The following is a 17529-nucleotide window of genomic DNA, read 5'->3' on the forward strand; positions in this document are numbered from 1 at the left end:
TGTTATTTCACATTTCTCTATCACTGCCACCCCAACCCTGTGTCTGTGTCTGTGTGTGTGTGTCTGTGTCTGTGTGTGTGTGTGTGTGTGTGTGTGTGCACATATGTGTGCACACACGCTCCCACAAGCAAGAGGGCTAGAGGTTGACACAAGTGTCTTTCCTAATCACTTTCCACCTTATTTTTAAGACGTGGTTTCCCCCAAAACTTGGAGCTCATTGGTTAGGCTAGGCTGATTGGCCAGCAAGCTTCAGGGCTCCTCCTGACTCTGCCCTGCCTCCTGCTGGTTCCCTTTACCTGAGTGCTGATTGTCCAAGCTCAGGCCCTCATGTTGACCACCCAGCATCCCTCACTCTTCTTTCCTGAAAGAAAGAGTGAAACGATTCACTATAGAGACATAAAATACAATAAAATCAAAGGCAAATAGGAGAGCTGAGGACCGGGAATTGGTAAACATTTAGACACTCAGAGTAAAAAAAATAAACTATGGTCAGGCTAGTGACATGGCTTGGTGGGTAAAGGCACTTGCTGCCAAGCCTAGCAGCCTAAATGCAATCCCTGGGATCCAGTTGTCAGAAGAAGAACCAGCTCTCTCAGGTTGTCATCTGATCATGGGCACGCGCGCACACACACACACACACACACACACACGCACGCACGCACGCACGAGCAGATAATAGATGTAACAAAAACAGAATTAAAAGATAAATGACAGTATTTCAGACAATTGGAGAAAGTATGGACCCTGAGAAGAATGTTTTAGGAAAGTATTTAATAGGGGTATGTGTGGGTTAACAATGCTGGCTATTCTTCCAGAAGACAGTTTCCAACACCCACGTGGCAGTTCACAACTGCCTGTAAGTCCTGTTCCTGAGGATCAGACTCCCTCTTCTGGTGTCTGTAGGAACTGAGTACATGTGGTGTTCAAGCTTACTTGTAGGCAAAATACCCATAAAATTATTTTTTGAAATTTATTTATTTTACATCTGATCATGGCCTCCTCTCCTCCAACCTCCCCTACACATATTTTTTTAAAACTTTAAAAATAAAACAAAACAAAAATGTTTAATGCCCTACTAGTTCACAGTATTTGGTGAGTACAAACAGACTATAAAATACAAATTGTAAAAACCTAAATATAGTGTACATGAATAGTCAATGGAATGAACTAACAGTACTTTAGCTTTAGATGCTTGTATCAAGATTATTTTTCCTTTGTTTATATAATTTTATAACAATTAAATAATAAACTTTTCTTTTGATCATAAGGAAAAAAATACTAAATTTGTGGGGACAAGGGAGGTCCTGGGACTCAGGACCTGGTGTCTGCTGGGCAAGCACTCTACTGAGCTGTACTCCCAGGCCCACAAAATCTGTATTTAAGGAGCTGGAGAGATGGCCCAGAAGTTAAGACTGCTTGTTCTTACAGAGGGTCCAGGTTCCATCCCCAGCACCCACATGGCTGCTCACAATTATCTGTAATTTCAGTTCCAGGGGATCCAACACCCGCTTCTTGTCTGCATATGTGCACATGGGATGCACATAAACACAAGCACACACATAAAAATTAGACGAAAATAGTAATTAAAATGTTTCCATTTTTAAAATTATATTTATTGGGGCTGGGGAAGATGGTTGAGTGGTTAAGGTGCTTTCTTTCTTTCTTTCTTTCTTTCTTTCTTTCTTTCTTCCTATTCTTTCTATTCTTCTAGAGGTGGTGGGTTCAGTTCCTAGCGCCCATATCTGGCATCTCATATCAACTCCAGCTTCAAGGGATCCACCCTCCCATTCTGACCTCCAAGGGCACCCATGAACAGGTGTACACACACACACACACACACACACACACACACACACACACGACACACTTATACAAATAAATAAACATAAAAACAAATCTTTTGGTCACATTTATATCACATTTCAAATTTATGAAATTTATTTGTGTGGATATGTGTATGAGTGTTTGTACTGGGGTGCTGGGAGACATGCTACAGTGTGTGTGTAGACAACTTGAATGGGTTGGTTCTCCTTTTCTACCAGGTGGGTCCCAGAGGTCAAACTCAGGTCATCAGCCTTGATGGCAAGTGTCTTTACCCACTGAGATACCTTACTACCCTAAATTACTTTTCAATTGAATATACTTAGATGAATAAATTGGGCCAAAGATAAGTAAAGGTTGGAAAGTTACTGAAACCCGGATTTGGCTTTTTTGTTGCTACTGAACGGTTCTGTACAGTTTTCAGGAACTCCATTTCAGAGCTTTTCTGTAGCCTAACTACCGGCGTTGTTAACTAGGAGACGCGGGGGTATTTTAATTATTAGGAAAAGGCCATGATAGACTAATTATTTATTATGTATACAGTGTTCTGTCTGCATACCAGAATAGAGCACCAGATTTCACTATAGATGGCTGAGAGCCACCATGTGGTTGCTGGGAATTGAACTCGGGGCCTCTGGAAGAGCAGCCAGTGCTCTTAACCTCTGAGCCATCTCTCCAGCCCTCATTTTTCTTTTTTTAAAGATTATTTCATGTATGTGGGCATTTTGCCTGCATGTATGTGCAGCTTATGTGTGCAGTACTCACAGAGGCCAGAAGAAAGCAGAAAAACCCTAGACCTCTGGAAGAGCAGCCCCATGCTCTTAACTGCTGAGCCAGCTCTCCAGACTTCAGATGGTTGCTTATTAATATTCACGTTCTCCATCTGAATAGGCAGGCAGGATGAGCTATAGCTTGGTTCCTTCTCTTGCATAGTTATATCCCTTCTCTTTGGAAAGTGACGTTTTGTCTAAGAAGAAAAATCATGGCATGTGGGCTCCCAGTCTGACCTGACACAACTGTAGAGATTACCTTTAGACTCTGAGGACTTCCAGAAGTGAAGAGATACTCTGGATGGTTGTGGCACTGGCTTCAGCCTCATTCCCTCTGCCATGGGTTTACTCTGCCACTCATTTCTTTGGCTCAACACTTGGTTCCCATGTTCCTGTCTGTGTGCATTTTATACACTGGTCTTCAATGGGACTCAATGAGAAGCAATATGTGTGAATATTGGGTTTCCAGTTCAGTCATTCTCCACCTTATTCCTTTGAGACTTGATCTCCCACTGAACCTGGAGCTAGCACCCCAATGATTCCCGTCTCCACTTCCCACACCTCTGGGGCTACAGGAGCACATGGTCATGCTTTTTATGGGGCAGCCAAATTCAGGTTCTCAGACAAATGCTCTTACCCACTAAGCCATTTCTCTAGCCCCTGAATTTTCATCTTAAATAGAAAATGACCCAAGATTGGGGCGGGGCGATGGCTCAGAGAATAAAGGTGCTTGCCGTCCAATCCTGAAGACCTGAGTTTGATCCCTGGGAGAGAAATGATTCCTAAAAGTTGTCCTCTGATCTCCACACCATACATTGTAGCAATTCACCCTGATACATGTACTCACAAAATAAATACATTAATTTGAAAATTAAAATACACACACACACACACACACACAGAGAGAGAGAGAGAGAGAGAGAGAGAGAGAGAGAGAGAGAGAGAGAGAAAGCCTTCCACTCTCCCAAAGGACTTCATTTCATTAGCTATCTGAAAGATTGATGATTTGGTAAGGATTTGCATATGCTACTTAATAATCAGTTAAAATGTTTGCTTGCGTCAAAAGAATTCTCTTGTTCAGTGCTAACATTAAAATAGGTTTCTCATTGATGTGCTTAGTGCGTTTAAGTAAGTTGTAACAGTGTGCCTCATAACTTCTGAGCAGGCATATATAAGCAGTGAAGGGTTTATACTGTGATTGATGGGGCTGCTCTTGCAACAGCGTGCTTTCCACTTGGGAAGACATTGAAGAGTGGTTTCAGGCCGTCTTCCTACATCTCTCCCATCCCGTAAGCATGCTTTGAACCACCAAGGGTTGCATGTTCCAGGGATAGCTATCAAACTACAGATGTTTTTGCAATGCATCTGTGCCCCTCCACCCCTAGTCCCCGTGGCTCAGGGAATGATGGATGATATTTTCACGTTGCTTCACAAAAGGGTCAAAATGCCATGGTGAGTCCGTGACTAGGAGGTGGAGAAGTGTTAGTCCTGAAAGGAAATTTATTTCATGGCTTCAGGGGAAGTTGGGCTGTCATGAATAGGCTTCCTCTGCCAGTCTATAAAAATATTGTTTGTAAGGCACTGATGTATGTGGGGCGGACAGAGCTGCTACTTAAACAAATGTGAGGTAGGTACAGTAGTGTGCGAACCTCACAGCCTCCTCTGGGGGCTTCCGGGCAAGGGGTGCTCGTGATGAAAATACTAACATGGCTAAAAAAGGCCTTCATTCCTCTTCTTATATAACCGTTTTAAGTAAACCTCACTTGTAAATTTGATAGCCTCCAGTTGTCTTATGAGATATGCCCACGCTCTTTAATTTTGCTAGAATTGAAATTTATTTATAATTAGCAGTCCATTCATTTTACTTGTTCTTTAGGCAGGGTCTCACTATGCAGTCCTGACTTGTCTGGAACTCACTGTGTAAAACAGGCTAACCTCAAACTCCAGGAGCTCTGCCTGTCTCTGCCCTCTGACTGCTTGGATTGAAGGACTGCCTATTACCTCTGGCCCATTTTACTCTTAAATTATTTGGGATCTCGTACGTGAACACATACATGCTCATTGATACCGCTCATGTGCTACTGTCATAAGTTTGGAGATGGTTAAACTTTTCTGGTTTTGAATTATAATTTTATTTTGTCTTCTGTGTATGAGTGTCTTGCCTACATGTATGTCTGTGACCACATGTGTGCCTGGTACCCAGAGTCTAGAAGAAGCTGTCAGATCCCCAGGCAGTGGAATTGTGCCTCCATGTTTGTGCTAGGAATGAAACCTGGGTCCACTAGAAACACAGACACATCTCTTAGCTGCTGAGCCATCTCACCAGCCCCTAAACTGCTGTTCCTTTGGAATCGTCTTTTTTTCCTCCCTACCCACAGGGAGGAAATAGTTGTCTTCACTTCTCTCTATTCGTTAGTGGTATGGTGGGAGACTGAGCTTAGGAAAGAGGACCCCTAGGCTGCCTTTCTTCCATGCTGACCCACAGGGAAAGGTGTCTCCCTAGACAATACTGGAAGACCTGACCCCTTCTCTGGCAGCAATGGGGGAGGGGTTATGTCACTTCTAGATCAGTTGTTCAGTGTGCCTATAACAAGTCAGGTTCTCTTGCAGCACTGTTCAAGTAGAGAGCTTTACACCTAAACTTTGATTAATCTTGCTGTGGGAAACTACATCTTCAGACACATCTTCTAAAAATAACTATTTTAAAAAAAAAACATAAGAAGACCTCTTGGAATCTGACATATAAAAGTAAAAATACACGATCCAAAAAGAAATAATATGATCAAAATATTGCATACACAGTACAATTGGGAAAGCCTTTTGCCCTTGCCTGGGTCTGGAACAGTGCCAACTGTGACACAGAGGTCTTTCTGATATAGATTGCCAGTAGTGTATGCTTATTTTGGTAGGAAATTGATTCTAAAATGTCACATGGAAAGGACTTTCCCTTAAATTACCCTCCACTCAGTAGGAGAGAGGGGATATTGTCACTGGGGGAGAGAGGTGTTATTTGTCTTAAGACCTTTCAGGAAGCCAAACAAAAGGACTCCAGTGTTTCAGGTTTAGACTCACACCCTCCCTTTAGCTTGCAGGACAGCTGTATGGGGGACTTAGGCACTTCACATACTCACAGAACAGTTTTGTAACATTTTGGCACAGTCGTTGGAGTAAATGTGAACTTTGCTTATAGTACAAACAGGGTGAAAAGCATCCCTGATAAACAGGCATGCAGAAAATCAACTTGTAAATAAAAGGGGATGAGTCTTTAGTCTACGCTTAAAGCAAAATTGACTTCCTCAGCTAAAACCCAACTTTAATTCAGCACACTAACACATTTGAGTAAAACTAACACATTTGAGGCTCTGAATTTCCTTTTTCCTGTCCTAACAGTAAGTGTATTGACCCTATAAGAGAGGGTCCTGAAGAGATCTGCTGTGTGTGTGGTGATTTGGATAGGAACTTAGTACTGGGATACGGGTATGGTAAAAATAATGAAAACTGTTATATTTGCATGCCCACTAAAAAATTTATTAAAAAGAAAGAACAAGTGACCCATTCCTGCAATAATGTCTCAGTAGTGGAAGAACCCCAGTCACTTGGGAAACTTGAGAACAACCCACTGTTGAAATGTGATTTGGGCTTTCTGTGCGGCCCTGGAGTGTGCTGTCTTAAACTGCTCTCTCTGCCTGCCTTTCCCACCCATCCCCCTTAGCAGTTTTCCTGCCCTTCTGCCTGCTGGACCAGACTTGGGCTGGCCCCAGATTCTGTGTCAGAGGCCACGACCCAGGTGTCACAGCCGCCCCTACTGCCAGCCTTCTCTCTGAATAATTATATGGGCAGTATTGTTTAGAAGGGACAGGCTCCAGGGCAGTGCAGTCACCCTGGCTAGGCAGACCAGGGAGAGCTCTGGTCGGGGTTGCTGGGGAACAATGGGCCTGAGCAGGCTTGCACAAAACCTGGCCACACAAAAGATTAAATTAAAAGTGGACATTCGGTGGGGTGCTGGGCTTCATCCTGCAGAGTCTCTCACCTTCCTAACTGCATTCCCGTGTCCTCTTTTAGTATCTTAACACGAGCTGACCTCAGGCCAGCAAAGTTTGAGAGTGCCCTTTACCTCTGAAAACATATTCCGGCTTGATTCACTTAAGCTTTGAAGCTATCTTAATTGAGGCATATTGTGGTTGCTATCAGCAAAGCTTTTTCCAGTGGCCCTTTGAGTAAATAATGTAAAGCAATACTTAGTGGTTTTTAAAACATCACTCTTTAAAAAAAACAAAAACAAAAAACCTTCACACACACATACACATTTAAATAAAAAAAACCTTATAAAAAATCCACATACTGAAATTAATCAGACCCCAGAACGCTATATATTTCAGTGAACTGTGTGGTTAAAGCAACCATTCTAAAGCTGAGAAGCTTCTCATTGGGCTTTGCACTTTCAAAATCAAATACATTTGTGTATACTCATCCACCACCAGAAGAAGAAAATCCATGGCAGACTTAGAGGTAAATAACTCACAGCAATGCGTAGTGATTTATAAAACAACACCATTTCTTGAGGGTGTTTCATCAGGCCACTCCAGTGGCCTCGGATTTGTTAATTGAAGAAGAGACAGAGGACAAGGCTAAGTCTAGCGGATTACTTCCTGTTCCTTTGATGCCGGAGGGATACTTTTCCCACCACCTGGGAGTTTTCCATAGAAAAATAGGCAATTAAAACTCTCTGCACTTTAGATTTGAGTTTGAGGAATGGCTGGAAGGGTGGATTACTCTGCTCCTGTGAAGTTTTCTCATGGTCTTGACCTCAGGTTTTCTCCTAATTTTATCAAACCCTGACCTCTGGCTCTGGCCTGGCTCTTCTGGAGGATCCCGGGGCCTCCTGAACAAGCAGCAACTGCAGGAAACAAAGGCTGGTCTTCATAACCCTGCCTTATCTGTATCTTTGGTCCACAGCCCATGCTTTGTAAATAATTGTTTTCTGGTGTGGGATTTCCAGGACTCGAGCCAAGGGGTTTGTATGGCAGCACTGTTCGTATGGTTTGAGCTCCGTGCCCATCGGTGTTCTGCCTTAGTCCCTCCCTAGGGAGCACTTGATGGTGTTTGGGAGAACAGTATGAAAATTTCCTACTAAGTGAAACTTTTACATTTTGTGTTTTGTGGGTTTAAATAAAGTACAAAAATAAAACAATGATCAGAATACCAGAGAACTGGAATTGTTCTAAAAAAAACTTTTAGTTTGTTTTAGTCTTGAGATAAGGTATCGATGGTGGGTCCAGAGTGGCCTGGAACCACCATTTTCTGCCTCTATCTACCTCCTAAGAGCTGGACATACAGCTTGTGCATGCCTGGCTTAAAGTAATTCATCCCTCGCTGTTTGTGCTAGTTAGTCTTTTGGGTTTTGTTTGTTTGTTTTTTAACTTGACAGAAGCCAGCGTCATCTGCGAAGAGAAAACCTCAATCAAGAAAGTGCCCCATCAGAATGACCTGTAGAAAAGGCTGTGGGGCACTTTTGTTTTTATTTTGATTGATTGATTATTGGTATGGTAGGGCACAGCCCACTGTGGGAAGTACTACTCCTGGGCAGGGGGTCTTGGGTGGTAGAAGGAAGCAGACCCAGTGAGCCACGGGGAGCAAAGCCAGTAAGCAGCACCCCGCCATGGTCTCTGCTTCAGTTCCTGCCTTGACTTCCCTTCATGACCTACTATAAACTGTTAGCTGAAATAAACACTCCCCCTCCCCCAGGTTGCTTTTGATCAGGGTTTTATCATAGCAACAGAAAGCAAGCTAAGACACTTATTTCAGTTTCTGACTTGTCTTGCTTTTCTAATACATATTTGATTGTCCTAAAGGATCACACTATTACCATTTTTCAGAGATAACCTAATCTAAAATCAGGAATGAGAGAGAAGGGGGCTCAGCCCAGAAGTCACTCAGTATGTAAGAAAGCAGCTAGCTAGCTGTTCTTCTGTTTTCCTTACTTGCACAATCCCGAACATTTTACTGTCTGACTTACAGACATTAGTGGCCATTCGCCACTGGGTTTATTAAATTGACCAAAGCATACAAGGTCAGCAGCCCTTTGTCACATGGGTCTTCTTCCCAGTGTGTTGGTCACCCCAGGGAAATAGGGAACGGTCTTGTTGCTTCTCAGTGCCTCTTCTCAACAGCCCCATTTAGCCAGACGCCTTATGTGTATTTCCAACACAGTTTGCAGAGCCCAGCCTGGCTGTTCTCTGCTTTCCCAAATCTGTCCCCAGCCTGACTGTTGCATGTGACCACCTCTCTTATAACTTCATGCTGGGAACCTGGGCTCCTGAATCCCTGGTCTTTTTGCCTGCACTCATCTCCCTGGCCTGCATCTCAGCCTCCCCTGGCTTCATAGGAGCAGCTTCTCCAATACTGCCACTCTGATGTCACTTCACGCCGAATTAGAACTAATTGTTCCCACTTGTGAATACTGTTAGAGCCTTAACAAGTTACTTTGCATCAGTCACTCCTGTCCTGTGATACCAATTTATACTGCCGTCACAATTCCTTAATGTCTGGTATCTAAACTAATTTGAGACTTGATGTATAGTCCGCATTCTAGCCCCGTAGACAGTTCTGATGAGGAAATCATGACTTCCACATCCACAGAGCCGTTAAGCGTGAGACCTGAATCACTCAGTGCCCAAGCTGTTTTTCTCCCCTACAAGTTTGTTGTTCAGCAGTAAACACAAGTGCCAAGTGTTCATCTGAACACTTTACAGATCTAATCCCCTTTAATCCCTACCTTACAGGTGAGGAACCATAATACAAACTTAAATAGTCTTATCCTGTAGTGTACTGGTCTCTCTCTCTCTCTCTCTCTCTCTCTCTCTCTCTCTCTCTCTCTTTCTCTCTCTCTCTCTCTCTCTCTCTCTGAGTGAGAGTGTGTGAGTGTGTATGCACAGATGCCTGCGGGATTCAATCCCCTGGAGCTGGAGTTACAGGTGATTGTGAGCATCAATGTGGGTAGGTGTTGGGTACAAAACTCAGGCCCTCAGCCTCAAGTTCTCCTAACCACTGAGTTGTCTCTCTGGCCTCCAGCCTGTGTTTTTTTTTTTTTTTTTTCTGCTTGAGAGTTAATCCTGACTATGGTTTGATGAAACTTACCCAGTAGCTGAATTCCATTTGGAACTTTGTTCGTTGGCCTGTCCATCAGTTGATGTCTGAGTCCCTTCCATCCTAGTATGGACTCATCATGCTCCTTCCTGACTCATGCACAGATGCCATCTAGTGGTGAAAAGGGGGAAATGCAGAGTTTTATAGTAAAACTGGGGAAAGGCCAGGATTTTAGTTACATTTATTGTATTTATATTTAGACACATAAATAAAAATTAAGAGAAAAAGATGAGTATGCCTTTTGAAGATTTGGCGTTATAGAGACAGTCGCTTTATTGGCTTTTCTTGTTCTGCCTTGCCGCTATTGAAGGTTGTAACTAATTCGAAAAACCGGATACAGCTAACAGATTGGATTAATCTTGGGGTCCATCTGCTTGCTGTTTCTAGTGCTGGCCCTCAAATGCTTCCATATTTCAGTCATGAAACACTTTACTGTTTTTTAGTTGAGGAAGACATTTATTGACTTGTTTTCCAAAGTGTTTATTGACTTTAGGGCTGTTAGATGAGTGTTAGGGCTGTTAGACATGGGTGAGGGTGGATTTGCTCCTTTGAGAGGGTTTAAATGCCACGGTTGGGGAGGCGACCAACTTTCCTGTTGACCCTTGGACCTCATAGGCATGTCAGACACACACCTGGGAACCCTTACCTCCCCTGCATGCCAGGGAATGTTAGTAAGGACAGTGAATTGAGCTCAGCTTGAGTATTTGCTGGTTGCTAATTTCCTGGCATCCAGGGCTCTAGACCTGCTTTGTATAAGCAGATGTCTCTCGTCTATAAACCCCTCCACAAGATGATTTGTGAATTTATTAAACTGAATCAAGGTTTTTGTGGCCTCCCTGTTCCGTTTACAGTTCGGGGACTGCCTTTTCTCATTCAGGCAGCTTTCCCCACCTAGCAGCAGGCTTGTGTGTTTTACTAATCCTAGGGCAGCACAGAATGCCTACTGGGCTAACGCTCTTAAAATCTGTATCGACAAGGTCCCCTTTTATCTCCATGTTCCAATTGCAAACAAGGCTTAGAAGAAACAGGAACTTGCTTATATCTATATAGTTGGTAAGTGAAACATATTGAATGTTTGTGAATGTTTTGTTTTGAGACAAGGTCTCACAATGTGGCCCTGGCTGGTCTGGAACCTGCTATGTAGACCTGGCTCTCAAACTCACAGAGATCTGCATGTCTCTGTCTCCCTAGCACTAAGATTAAAGGTGTGCACCACCATACCCAGCAGAATGTTTTTATTAGTATCTCCTTTGGTGTATTCAGAGTAAAAGCAGAGGCTAGCAAGATGGCTCAGTGGTTAAAGGCGCCTGATGTGAAAACTAACGGCCTGGGTTTGATCCCTGGAACACACTTGGTGGAAAAAAATAATTGCTTTCTGTTTGTCCCCTGATCTCCACCTGACCACCTTGGCATGTGTGCACCCCCACATATAATAAAATAAAAATTAAAATGTCATACAAATGTTTTAAGGAAAAGCAAGGACTGGAAAAACGACTTAAGGGTTAAAAAGGTGCTTACTGTTCTTCTAGAGAACTCAAGTTTTGTTCCAAGCACCCACATTGGGAGGCTCACAAATGCCTGTAACTCCAGTTCCAGGGGAACCCGCTTCCAGCCTTCAAGGGCCCCTGGCCTACTTACACAGACACATGTACACATAATAAAAATAAATAAATAAATCTCCCCCCCCCACACCAAGACAGGATTTCTCTGTATTGTTTTATTAGATCCTGCCCTGGAACTCACTCTGTAGACCAGGCTGGTCTCAACTCACAGACATCCACCTGCCTCTGCCTCCTGAGGGCTGAGAGTAAAGGTGTGCGCCACCAATGCCCAACCAATAAAAATAAATCTTAAAAAATCAAAGTCAAGGGATGGAGAGATGGCTCAGTGTTTAAGAGTATTGACTGCTCTTCTAAGGACCAGTGTTCAATTCCCAGCACCCACATGACAGTTCTCGCTGTCTGTAACTCTTGTTCCAGGAGTGTGATTCCTGCATATAGACATATTTGCAGGCAAAACAACAATGTGTATAAAATAAAAATAAATAATTTTAAAAAACAACCAAAAAAATCAAAGTCAAAGCAAGAGTTGTGTCGTTTTAATCCTCGAGTCTTAGACAACCCCTGACTTTTGACAGACTCTCTGTAAATGTTCACCTGGCACCTGGGAGCCTTTTCTCCATCAGCCAGCCAGGCTCACTCTGCCTCCTGTGATTAATAGTCCTAATAGATGAGCATGTGGGAGAGAATGAATTGGGAAGGAAGGTGAGTTCCAGATCCAGCAAAGAGACACTGGCTTTACCTCAGCAGCATGTCAGGACCCGTTTTGACTAGAAGTTGACTCCTTAGAAGAGATGAGGCCCATTCCTTTGGATGGAGACCACAGTCACCTTCATGCAAGCTAGTGCTGTGGATCGGAATTGTTACTAAGCAAAATATTTAGGGGCCAATACCATGGCTCAAAGCATAAAGGTGCTTGCCGTCCAAATCTGGAGACCAAACTCTGGAGACCAGAGTTTGAATTCCCACAAAGGTGGATAGCACGAATCCCACAAAGGTGTTTTCTGGCCTCCACGTGTATTCCAAGCACACATGTACATGTTTTTTTTACTAAAAACATTAGGATTAATGTATATTAAATTGAATTATTTGAGCCTTTCGCTCTTGACTCAATATTTTTTATACATTTCTAACTTTTAAAGCTTTTTGTTTGTTTGGTTTGGTTTTTTTGAGACAGGATTTCTTTGTAGCTTTGGAATCTGTCCTGGAACTCACTCTGTAGACCAGGCTGGCCTCGAACTCACAAGGTACCTACTGCCTCTGCCTCCTGAGTGCTGGGATTAAAGGTGTGTGCCACCAATGCCTGGCTTTAAAGCATTTTTTAAAGGGTATTTAATTTTATTTTTACTTATGTGAGTGCATGTGTGTGTGTGTGTGTGTGTGTGTGTGTGTGTGTGTGTGTCTGTCTGTCTGTCTGTCTGTCTGTCTGTCTGTCTGTCTATGTATGTGGAGCCAGAGGCTGTCTTCCTCTATTCCACTGCATGGGTAAACACACTGGCCAGCAAACCTCAGGGATCCTGTCTCTGCCTTCCCGGGGCTGGGAATACAGGAATGTGTCACTAGGCTCAGTTGTTAAAAGGTTTACCATGCAAGCATGATGACCTGAGTTGGGACCCCCAACACCCACTTAGAAGCCAGGAATGGACCAATTCAAGTAGGTCCCTGGAGCTCACTGACCAGCCATCCTAGCTGCGTCGGTAAGCTCTAGGTTCTGTGTCAGCCCCTGCCTCAAAAATAACATGGAGAGGTAACTCAGAAAGACACACCGTGTCAACCTCTGGGCCCATAACTTCATACAGACACATATTTATGCACTCAAATGCACGCATATGTGCGTACAGACACACACACACACACACACACACACACACACACACACACAGTGCACACGCGCAAATACACAAACCATCCCAGAGAACAGAGAAATGAGCCTTCCACTCATTCTAACGCCCTCCTCAGGCAATGCTCTATGAGAACGGCTATACCATGTTGGGCTCTGAAGCAAGTCTGTCTCATATTCTCTTTTCTGTGTCTACCCATCCCTAGTGTGCCATTCTACCATCAGCAGATGTTCCCAGAGATCCAGCCTCTTGAGTACAGAAAGATTTGCCAACATTGCGCTCTGAGTTCATGGGAATCTAGGGCAGTGTTCCCTTAGTAGCAACACAGAGTATCTGCAGGGTGGAACCTGGAATTCAGTTGACTGATAGAGTCAACAGAAGGACTGGAAAGATGAAAATAGAATCAAATTTGAATAGTCATTAATCTGAACCAAAACCTTTTGAATTTTGGTGCTGATTGTTGTAAATTATTTGGGTCATAAAATCCAAGTGTTTTGTGTTTTCTGGTAATTACTTTGTAAAATACTTGTCTGGGACTGGAGAGATGGCTCAGTGGTTAGGAACACTGGCTGCTCTTCCTAGAGGACCCAGGTTCAATTCCTAGTACCCACATGGCAGCTCATAACTGCTTGTAACTTCAGTTTCAAGGGATCTGACACCTTCACACAGACATGCAAGCAGATAAAACATGAATGCACATGAAATAAAAAATGAATTATTTAGCTGGGTGTTGGTGGCACACGCCTTTAATCCCAGCACTCAGGAGGCAGAGGCAGGCGGATCTCTGTGAGTTCAAGGCCAGCCTGGTCTCCAGAGCAAGTGCCAGGATAGGCTCCAAAGCTACACAGAGAAACCCTGTCTCGAAAAACCAAAAAAAAAAAAAAAAAAAAAAAAAGAAAGAAAGAAAGAAAAAAGGGTTTTTCAGGTGGGCAAAGTCTTTTTGCATATTTTGCTTGGTTGGGTGTTTTTGTTGTGGTTTTGTTTTTGTTATTGTTTTCTGGTTTCTTGAGACAAGGTAGTTCTGGCTGCCCTGGAACTCCCTGTGTGAACTGGCTGGCTTCGAACTCACAGAAGTGTTTTGTTTTTTGAGGCAGCATTTCCTGTCCTACTATGTGAGTCCTGGGGATTGAAGTTAGGTAGTGAGGCTTGGCAATGGGCACCTTTACCAACTGGGCCTTCTTGTCTGCCCAGGACATCTTTTTAAATATATTTTAATATAAAGTATTAAAATATTTACCAATTTCTAAAGTAGATATCTAAATCTTAAAAATTACTTTGGAGAATTTCACAAATGTATTTATTTTCAAGTTTTAAATGAATTCACTATGGGGTTATTTTTGTTATTTTTAATAGGTGTATGTGTGTGTGCCTTTGGGACAACTGTGAATTCCTCAACTGTTCTATGAATGAGAATGTTTTTCATTTGCTTAAGGAAAAACATGACTTGAATATTCACGTACATTGAAAAAACTGTATGGGATGGGTTCCATTTTAGTGTTGAGATAGCTAACAGACACCAGTAGAGGGTGCTCCAGGTCACCTGTCTCGAATTATATATGGGCTTGAAAATGGAGGTTTCTTGGAAGAGACCCACTTAAAATACTCAGAGGTTCTACTGAGGGGTGTTTGTCCTTATTCTCCCTAACTCTGAGGGAGAAAATACTACTCTCAAATTTAATTGCCACAGCAAAACACATCTGTATAAAATAACCGTTGGGGACCCATCATGGAGGGGAGGCTGAGTCAGGAGAGGTAGAATTCCAAGCCAGTCTGGACTCTATGGGGAATTTAAGCCCAGCCTGGGGTACAAATTCACAAATAGTGAATTTGAAGACAGCCTGGGCAAGACCCTGTTCTTAAAAACATGAATAACTAAAGCTGATGAGAAGGCTCAGCGGGTGAGGTTGCTTCCCACCGAGCCTGGTGAAAGTGATATCTAGAACTCAGAGTGGAAAGAGAAACACTGACTCAAAGTTGTCTTACCTCCATGTGTGTGTGTTGGCATGGATGCACGAACATGCATAAAATAAAATGTAATTTATAATAAAAATAAAGATAAAAAATTTAGTGAAAAATTGGTCATTTGAAGAGGAGTGGTTTGGGGCGGTTTGAAATTGGGTTAAACAGATCAACTTTAAGGAAAACTAGTAGTCCCTATGGCAGTATTACAGCAGATAGTGATAGCGAGAGTCTGGATAAAGAAAAAGAAAGGGTCATTGTTCTTAGAATTGTCATATGTTCAGAAAGTGCTCATGCCGAACCTGCACCTCTGCCAGGGCTTCTGCTCAAAGCTGGAGAGCTGGTCCCCATGAGTGATGCTGGAATACTGGTCCCCATGAGTGCTGTGGAGGGCTGGTCCCCATGAGTGATGCTGGAATACTGATCCCCATGAGTGATGCTGGGATACTGGTCCCCATGAGTGCTGTGGAGGGCTGGTCCCCATGAATGATGCTAGAAAACTAGTCCCCATGAGTGTTGTAGAGAGCTGGTCCCCATGAGTAATGCTGGTCTCCTTTCTAGATCCCAGAAGAAAATACCACGTGAGGCTGCTGGCTTACAACAACATGGAAGATGGCTACCAGGCTGACCAAACTGTCAGTACTCCCGGATGTGTGTGTGAGTGACAGCCACATAGCTTTGTTCTGTGGCTCAGACATACCCCCACCCCACTCCTTGTTTGAAATTTAATTTCCCTACTACTTGGAAGACTGGGTGGGGGTGGGTGTAATTTCTTCATATCCTCCAGCTGCTGGGCACATCTTGAATAAGCGGGTACTCAGTAAAAGTGAGATGTTTAAATTCTAAGTACTGTTTTAGTTTTGCAAGCAGAAGACTGCTTGAAATTAACTGGGAGAAACACATGGGTTACCTACACACTGAATTTCCTTTTGTCTGCTTTAGCCTGGAGGCCAGTTGTTTCTCTTATTGCTTCTGCATTGTTCTTCTAGCTCTGGCTTTCTCTGCCTTTGACTAGTATCTTGCTTTTCCATCTGGTTTGTTGTTGTTATTGGGGTTTTTTATTTGGGCAGGGGTTGAGACAGGGTCTCACTATATAGTCCTGGCTGCCCTGGAACTTGCTATATAGACCAGAATGGCCTTGAACTCAGAGATTTGTCTCTGCCTCTTGTAAGTTTAAAAGCATCTGCTACCACAATGGAGTATTTGCTTTTCCTTTTCTTTTTTTGGAGTGTGTGGGGGGGTAAGGGTCATTGTTTGTTTGTTTGTTTTTCAAGATAGGATCTTACTATGTAGCCCTGGCTTTTCTGGAACTCACTATGTAGACCAGGCTGGCCTCCAACTCACGAGAGATCTGCATGCCTCCGAATGCTGGGGTTAAAGGCATGCATGCACTACTAAGACTGTCTAGAGCTATTGTTTTTTGAACAGTGAAGCGTTTGACTCTTTATCTGACTCACAGAAGAGTTTGTTAGTTTGAGTGAGTCAGGGATAGACCATTATGAGACGGTGGGAGAAAGATCTCAGATCCAACGACCATAGAGTTCTCGTTTTACATTATACTGCTCTCTACAACACCCAACCCTTGCAGTAAATTCGTGTTGCATTTCTCGATAGCTGTTCGTGATCGCATGGTCCCTCCACCACCACCACCCCACCATCTCTATGCGAAGGCTAACACCTCCTCTTCCATCTTCCTGCACTGGAGGAGGCCTGCATTCACCACGGCCCAAGTCATTAACTACACCATCCGCTGTAACCCTGTTGGCCTGCAGAACGCCTCTCTGGTTCTCTACCTGCAAACGTATGTAGCTTGTCTTCATGGTTGTTTCCATTTTGATGCTGGCTGCTCACTCATTCAACTACTGACCTGGGCTCAGCTTGGGCTTCATGGAGAGCACTCATTTCAGAGGTGTCAATCTAAAATGTCTGGATGTTTCTGTTCCCATTCAGTTCTGAAAATTCTGAAAACTATGCTTCCTGGGCATGAGTTGATACACTGTGGACTATTGGAAATAAGTTACCGGCACTAACAACCCCCTTACTCTTTAACACAGATCAGAAACCCACATGTTGGTTCAAGGACTGGAACCAAACACCAAGTATGAATTTGCTGTCCGGCTGCATGTGGATCAGCTCTCCAGTCCCTGGAGCCCTGTGGTCTACCATTCCACACTGCCAGAAGGTAGAAACTGCAGCTGCCCTATGGAGTTCATCTCTTAAATTTTATTTATTCATGTGTTCATTCATTCTTTTATTTATTAATGACTGGATGTTTTGGCTGCATGGTGTCTGTGTAGCACATGTATACAGTTTCTACAGAAGGCAGGGGAGGGCATCCGATTCTCTGATAGAGTTACAGATGGTTGGACTGGGACTTGAACTCTGGTCCTCTAGAATAGCAGCAACTGGTGCTCTTAACCTCTGAGCCATCTC

General features: G+C 43.4%; 1 protein-coding gene across 1 annotated transcript in view; it reads left to right on the top strand.

The window, feature by feature from the left end:
• Nucleotides 1-17529, top strand: part of Prtg (protogenin) — a 112004-nt gene that overhangs the window by 70729 nt on the left and 23746 nt on the right. The window contains exons 12-14 of the mRNA XM_027411181.2: nucleotides 15658-15753; nucleotides 16711-16897; nucleotides 17151-17278. Of these exons, the coding sequence (XP_027266982.1) occupies nucleotides 15658-15753; nucleotides 16711-16897; nucleotides 17151-17278 (411 nt within the window). The remainder of the gene's footprint in view (nucleotides 1-15657; nucleotides 15754-16710; nucleotides 16898-17150; nucleotides 17279-17529) is intronic.

The sequence above is a fragment of the Cricetulus griseus genome, chromosome 4 (assembly GCF_003668045.3).
Source record: "Cricetulus griseus strain 17A/GY chromosome 4, alternate assembly CriGri-PICRH-1.0, whole genome shotgun sequence".
Lineage (NCBI taxonomy): Eukaryota > Metazoa > Chordata > Mammalia > Rodentia > Cricetidae > Cricetulus > Cricetulus griseus.